The sequence below is a fragment of the Alosa pseudoharengus genome, unplaced genomic scaffold, assembly GCF_046254945.1.
Source record: "Alosa pseudoharengus isolate Yale_2024_CS ecotype anadromous, Long Island Sound unplaced genomic scaffold, YU_APseudo_1.1 YU_APseudo_1.1_scf_8, whole genome shotgun sequence".
NCBI lineage: Eukaryota > Metazoa > Chordata > Actinopteri > Clupeiformes > Clupeidae > Alosa > Alosa pseudoharengus.
In genome coordinates, this window is record NW_027468870.1 from 2875334 (window position 1) to 2882833 (window position 7500).

Below are 7500 nucleotides of genomic sequence, written 5' to 3' on the forward strand. Positions count from 1 at the left end.
AACATGCAGGGTACTGAAACGTGTGTGTGTGTGTGTGTGTGTGTGTGTGTGTGTTGGGGGTAGTCAACACAAAGCTGAGAATGCATAGGGTAACTTTTACAGCCATGTTGCTGAACACCGTGTGAACCATTTGTGGAGTCAACATAAGCACGTATTATTATACCCACTTGGGATCAGAAAAAGTGAAAATGTCATGAGGTCTCAGCACCCATAAACAACAGCGTGTCAATAACATATACATGCCACGACTCACTCGTCAAGGGACCCGGACAGCTCCTTCAGCCTTTTCCTTTGCCGTGCGATGGAGGTGGAGCACGCGTCTTGTAGTTTTGAGACCTCCTCCAGCTTCTGTTTATATAACCGGTGGGTCTCCTGTGGATAACATATGTTAGCAATAAAAATATATTAATGATCTTTAAATATTGATCTTTAAAAGCAATCAATACATTCGCTCATTCTCCTAGTAACAACACGGCGAGATATCTCGATGAATATTCGCCAACGTCAGGTGACAGCTACGTTAGGGTGGATCTTGCTGAATTAATCAGCTGTCTCGCGGCTCGCCACTATAACCTTTACCTCCACCAAAGTTTGAAAGGAAAAGAAATGTATGGACAAGTTAAACTATTCCAACTGTACATTTTACTGTACACGGTTACGTTAACGTGAACGTCTGGCAGCGCAACAAACTGTCAAGGCGAGATTAGCATCCGGCTGTTCGCCATCATTGTATTGTTCTGACAGCTAGCTTGCTTGCTAGTTAATGCTAGTTGGGTAATAAACTTGTCTGTTTCTTGTGCAACAGTTGTTTAAGACTGAGAAATGTGACAATGCCATTAGCTAATAACCGAAGATAGGAGGATAAAAGCCCCCATCTTCATATCACTGTATTTCGCTTCGTAAAGTAATGATTCGCTTGTCAGTATGCCAAGAGTCCTTACTTTCATCTCTTCGAAACACCAAGTTAGTTTGCCTGCCTGCCTGCCAGAATCGTAGACTTGGCAAAGCGTCACCACAACAGTAACGTTACCTGGATTTGTTGATAGTCTTTTTCTAAATCTTCCCATTCCTGAAGACATTCTCCCAAACTGTTCGGGGTAAACAGCATAGTTATAGCGACAGTACGGGCGAAATTCAGCGTTTCTCAAGGTTGTCGTAAGATAACGGTTCCTGAGCTTCACTTTAAGAGCTGGTATAAGCTAACTAGCTAGCTGGGCTGGCTTCTGTAAATCCGTCATCCAGAAGGGACTTCCAAATACTAACCAATGAAAGGGCAAGGACATATTTCCTCAAGTTTTCTCCGCCTGTGGACTGACCAATAGACGTTTACTTCATGGCATAGTAGATGGCGAATTGCCATTTATTTTTAGCAATGCACTGTTGCACATGTGAACTCATTATTACATAACTTTTATTACGACATTTTCTTTACTTAGGCTACTCAAATTGAGTAATTCAAAGTTGTGACAAAGATGTTACCCAAACATGGGATGATGCAGATCACAAATGTAGCCTATCAATAGCATACTTTATTGAGGCAAAACAATTAACAATACAATACAATTTGTGCTATTTTTGCTTTGCGTCCTTCCTCAGTAGTTTGGCTCTGAAATGTCTGTCATTCTTTGTCCCAGTGACTGCAGTTCCCAGTCGGATAGCTGTTGCACAAATGCACGGTTTGGCCGCATGCTGTTCTTGCATTGTAGTACGTGGGCCCAGGCATCCTGCAATAGACAATGCATTTAGGCAATATAGACAATGCATTTAGGCAATTTAAGTTTGAAAGCTGATCACACTGCCTTTTTCTTGTCAGCAAGACCTTTTTATTTGTCTTAACTTTAAGGATGAGATTTTTTATTTTATTTAATTTTGTCAGATTATGGGTAAACTTCAATGACTCATTTTTATGTCACATCGTCCCTCACATCCTTTGGAGCTGCTGGCCACAGAGAAGCTAAAATAAAATATACATGTGTGTGTGTGTGTGTCTGTGTGTGTGTGTGTGTGTGTGTGTGTGTGTGTAGAGAGCAAACATAAACGCACAGAATAAGAAAACACTCAGGCCAATCAAAAGTAGGCTACACAACTGTGATGTCATAACCATCTGAATTTCTACAGAGAGCTGTCACGTGAGCACTTCAGGTGCCCTACGAGGAGCTGCCATGAGAACACGCTCCTCAACCTCATACTGCCATGAGAACACGCTCCTCAACCTCATACTGTCATGAGAACACGCTCCTCAACCTCATACCTTCAGCGAGTACTTGAGGTGCCCTACGAGGACGGCCATGGTCACCGCGCTGCAGCGGCTGATCCCAAGGCTGGAGAAGATCATGACGGTGGTTCCAGCTTTCAGACGTGAGCCTGAGCACAGACGTCAACACATCTTCAGTTCAAACTGTTGACATTTACATTTTCCCAAGTTACATATCATTAGTAGATCACCCAAAACTATGCAGAAGAGCACAAAGACTCTATTGTTTTGTTCAGATGTCTCCCCCGAGTTTGAAACCATGACCTATGACCTCGGCTGCTCTCACTGTACTGTGTCCAGTGCGTGTCACAACTGGATGTTTGAATGCGATGCAAATAGAGGAGAAATATTAAAGCATGATGTCACACAGCACTTTGAGTTACGGGGTCTATTAGAATGCTCATATGCAATGCTAAGAAGGGCATGCATATTTTATTAGGTGTGTGGGTGTGTGCACGAGTGGTCTAGGGAGTGGGGTCACACAAGCCAGCCAACAAAGGGGAAACCGTCATGTTTGTAATCTGAGGGCAGAAGACATACTGAAACACATATGAGATTTGCAATCTGAGGGCAGGAGACATACTGAAACACATACAGTATGAGATTTGCTATCTGAGGGCAGGAGTCATACTGAAACACATATGAGGTCTATCAGAACTTAAGAGGCATTTTCAAGGGCTTGTGCAGCTGGAGAATGGTGTCTTACCAACAAACATGCAAATCCTGTCAAAGGAGCTATACAAATTAGCCTGCATAGTATCTGCAACTCGCACGTCTAGAACGCTTCGGTGTCCTTTTTCAAATCTGTATTGAAATGGGGGAAAACAAATAAGCATAGTAATAGGACCAAAGAACAATGTAATATCTGAACGTTGTACAGTATCTCTGTAGGAAGTAGTTTCCTGCACTCACATGATACTGCTTTGGTCAGACACGTTGACAAAAGCGCTGACTTTCAGATCTTTCATCATGAAAGGAGTAGTCGCTTGCTTGTAATCACCCATATACAGCAGACCTGGCAAAATTTCCACTGGATACGATGACAAGCTCTCCAGTTCCTGAAATGGGACATCATTTATCTTCCCTTCATATTACATTTTATGTGCAGCAGACAATCATGCAGTGGGCCACTTTATAAACACCAGGTTCTGTACCTTGATAGTGTAAAGAATTTTCTGCGTTCTGAAGAAAGGGTAGAGTGCAGAGAACCGTTTGTAACCTCCACTGAGAAGATGAACTGGGTAGAGGCTTACTTTTGCCAGAGTTTCAGCACACTTGTGAGCCGTACCTACACACAATTATTTCCACATGTAAGTAACCTACATAAATCGTATGTTTTTGTGGCAGTAAAATAGACCATGTTCATACAGATTTCATAATTGACCAACAAAGAACTTTTAAGCATAAGACTATAAGGCTATAAGACAGCATGGATTGATCGCACACACAATTTGACTGAATACACTGAATACAGGGAAAATAGCCCACTGACCTGAACCTGACAAAGAACTGGAGTTGACGTCATACACAATAATGTATCTTATACCTTCGACCTCCATATTGAGGGGTAAAACAAAATGTCCACTATTATCCTGAGGTCAGATCAGAACAGAAGAATTAGGCTTAATTCATGTGTCTATACAGGCTTTCGCTCAAGTAGCAGAACACAACATTTAAAACCAACCCATTTAGCATGTCGAGCTGTTATGATGTGCCCCGAGTTATACTGTTCTTCAGTTCGTGCATCTAGGATAGAACACATGGGTTATCAGCAGGCCTTATCACTTATGTCAACAGTGTTACAATTGCTAGCCTAAATTGAATTATTCTTACCAATCAAACAAAGGTAATTGCATTCGGCAACACGCGAAACACGGACGCGTTGATTAAGACTATTGTATAGTTGAGACGACTCACAAAGAATTACCGCAGCCATGGCTTCCTGCCTTTGTCTACTAGAATCATAGACGGGCTAGAATAAATCCAACGTGAAGTGCCACCGCTTGTTTGTATACATTGGTAACCATGGGAACGCCCTGCGCACCCTTCTCTGATTGGATAGAAAGGAGGTGACGTTAAGAAACAGCTGTAAGGTGCCTTTCAATGAATCTTCAAGCAGATGTCCTCATATAGGTTCTAAATAGGCGAGACGATCTATTAGAAATCGTTATCTCATCCTCTTTTGCATACATTTGCTTTCCTTACATGTTGCTTCCACATGCATTGGGCATTGCATTTTTTGCACTTGTTTCAGGCTTGTCAGTTGAGGATGGCTAGGTCATGGTTACTTTTATTATAACCAGTAGGCCAAATATGTTTGACATAGAAATAAACCCTCAACGAAGTCTTGAGTGAGAATTGAGATTGCCACTTTTTTAGTTAACTGTTCTTGATTACTGACTACTGTTCATTATTATTATTATTATTATTATTATTATTATTATTAGTAGTAGTAGTAGTAGTCAAGTCAAGTCAAGTCATATTTATTTATATAGCACACTTAAACGCAATGTTATTGACCCAAGGTGCTCAAAAATAAAATAAACAGTAATAAAAACAAAAAAATAAAATAAAAACATAAATGACAAAAAATAAATAAATAAGTAAATAAATGAAAATACAAAATAATAATAATAATAATAATAATAATAATAAACAGGTTATGATTGTAGATAAAAAATAAACATGGTTACTGAAACTACTACTACTATAGGCCTAGAGAAAGATGTACAGTAAAGGTAGATGCCAGTTAATATAATGCAGAAAAGAAATAGAAATAAAATAGGAATAAACAACCAAACAAGGGGAGAAATTAATGGACATTATAGGCCAAAGAAAATAGATGGGTCTTTAAATTTGATTTAAAACTACTGATGGTGGGAGAGGACTTAATTTCTATAGGGAGATTGTTCCAGAGTCTAGGGGCAGCAACAGAAAAAGCTCTATCACCTTTAGTTTTAAGGGTTGCCTTTGGGACTGATAGAAGAAGTTGTGAGGAAGACCTCAGTGGCCTAGAAGGACAGTAGGGACTTAAAAGGTCACAGATATACTGTGGTGCCATTCAGGGGCGCCTGCAGGAATTAATGCTATGGTACGCACACCCGACCCATCCCCCCCCGCAAAAAAAAAAAAGAAAATACGCGTGGACAATATTTGTCCGTTTCCCGGTTTAGCCGCGCATTGGTCAACAAAAAATTAGCCTACATAGCATAACAACATCCACATGCAATAATACAACAACATCTACTATGACCTATTCATTTGGACAACTTGATACAGCCCTATACAGGCTAAAGTTACCTTGTTTTGTTCTTGACGTCTGGCTGTAATGCAGTCTAACGTTCTGACAAGCACACCAATTGCCTACCTTGTTCTTGCCCATCTGGAATAACTCCTCTAGCTTTGCTGCCTCCATACTTTCTGTTGTTTAAACTTGTGATCCATCATGAGTATTGAATTAGTGAATTAGCTCAACATTGTGTGCTGATAACCACATATAGATAGATAGCCGAGTAAAAGAAAACAAGTAGCCTACGTGCCTGCATGCGTATTGTGTCTCCTGCTCAAACAAAATGTGTGCGCGTTAATTTTGAAAGTGAAGTAAAGTGTTCACTAAGTTACGTAATAGAAAATTGTAAATAGCCTGATGGCAGCTAATGGGATACTGTGCATAGTTGGGAAGGTATGGTGGGCCAATTTGGTGTGAATACACACACACACAGGGAAAATTTCTCTCGTTGTAGAGCCTGATGGTACGCACAGTGCGTACGGACGTACACCTGCAGGCGCGCCTGGTGCCATTCCATTTAGGGCTTTAAATACAAAAAGTAAAACTTTAAAATGAATTCTGTAATTGACAGGTAACCAATGGAGTTGGGCCATTAGTAGTAGTAGTATATTATTAGTCCCAGCAGCATCATCATCATCAAACAAAAGCAGTGTGTAGGCTACTGTTCATTTCCTATTGTCTAAATTCCCAAAGCCTATTTGTGATAGGAATTCTCATATGGACACTAGGTGTCGCTATTGTCTTTTTTCTTTTCAAGAGATTCTGCAACTAGGCCTAACTAAAGTTCTGTTTAATACTGATCATATGGGTTTGTAGGCTTCAACATTTTTATTTTCAGGATTGATCAGGCTGGCAAGTATGAACAACAGACTAAGTTTTTTGTCTGTGTAATGTGCAAATGTGTCTTGTTGGTGTTTGTTAATGTACAGACTGTGACAACAAATTAGCCCCTGGGGACAATAAAGTATGAATCTGAATACAAATCTATCTGTCATGTAACAAACAAGCTGTTTTCATGGTTCCATAGACCTATGTTAAACAGGATCAGTGAACCAGCCAAGAGATGCTCTAGAACAGGGGTGGGCAACTAATTTCCCCAAGGGGCCACATGACAAACTGGGACTGTTGAGGAGGGCCGGACCCAAAATACCGAACTCAAGTATGAACTCAATTCTGTTCAATTCTATTCTGTTCTTGTATAACATTAAGTAAATCATATGGTTTTGTTTACTAGTCGTAAGAACAGATGAAAATGTGAGGGAGACAAAGGAAAAACAGCAATATTTAGTCTATGTCCAGTATTTAATCCTCATTCTCGAAAAAAAAATTTTGACATTGACATTTTTTTCAGTTTTCAAAGACTGATATAAAAAAGTACTACAATATCTATATAATTAGGCTAGGTCATGAAAATGTGAAGGAGTCAGTACAACCGATAGGCCTGTGCCACCATTTCATCAACACTCAGCAATATTTCATCATTAAATCATTACCATCATTAAATTAACTCTATGCAGAATTAGACTACGAAAATGTGGAGCAGACAATAGTAGGCTGTCATTAGTTAATCAACATGCACAAAGAAAACTATTTTAAAAATGTAGGCTGTGTTTTTGCTTTAACTTTATGCACATAACGGTGATTGGTCAACTCGCTCTGTGTGTTGAGCCGGCTGCTTCAAGCAACCTGTGGGTAGTAGCATCATACTAGTTCGCTAACATAAGCTTTGCAAATAAACTCAGACATATTTTGGTTACAATTACGGGGTTATCCGATTGTAAACTGTCTATCTGCCAGTAACGTTTTGAAATGAACACTTCGTATCGCCAACGAGCAGCAGTAGGAGTTCGTTCTAACAACCTTTGCGGTGGTGAGCGACGCAGACATAAGAGACACAAAACTTTGAAAGGTTTACGCCGACGTAAAGGCAACTGCATTGTGTCGACGCAGAAGCATA

At 40.1% G+C, this 7500-nt stretch overlaps 2 protein-coding genes across 3 annotated transcripts in view; both read right to left on the reverse strand.

Annotated features, from left to right (window-relative positions):
* The window catches only part of tmem120aa (transmembrane protein 120Aa), a 12186-nt gene extending 10958 nt beyond the window's left edge, over positions 1–1228 (reverse strand). Inside the window, exons 1-2 of the mRNA XM_076274422.1 lie at positions 1031–1228; positions 254–372 (exon numbers count right to left, since the gene is read on the reverse strand). Coding sequence (XP_076130537.1) covers positions 254–372; positions 1031–1108 — 197 coding nt within the window. The 5' untranslated portion in view covers positions 1109–1228. The remainder of the gene's footprint in view (positions 1–253; positions 373–1030) is intronic.
* Positions 1229–1491: 263 nt separating this feature from the next.
* Positions 1492–5968, reverse strand: styxl1 (serine/threonine/tyrosine interacting-like 1). 2 transcript variants are annotated; one of them, XM_076274037.1, is made up of 8 exons: positions 5622–5968; positions 3939–4000; positions 3747–3846; positions 3409–3542; positions 3167–3312; positions 2961–3058; positions 2252–2364; positions 1492–1724 (listed from the first exon to the last, which is right to left on the reverse strand). In XM_076274037.1, the coding sequence occupies exons 3-8, from the start codon at positions 3811–3813 to the stop codon at positions 1593–1595; spliced, it is 690 nt and encodes a 229-aa protein (XP_076130152.1). In that variant the 5' UTR covers positions 3814–3846; positions 3939–4000; positions 5622–5968; the 3' UTR covers positions 1492–1592. The 2 variants fall into 2 exon arrangements, with proteins under 2 accessions (XP_076130152.1, XP_076130150.1); XM_076274035.1 differs by lacking the exon at positions 5622–5968 and adding an exon at positions 4088–4219.
* Between the last annotated feature and the right edge of the window lie 1532 nt (positions 5969–7500).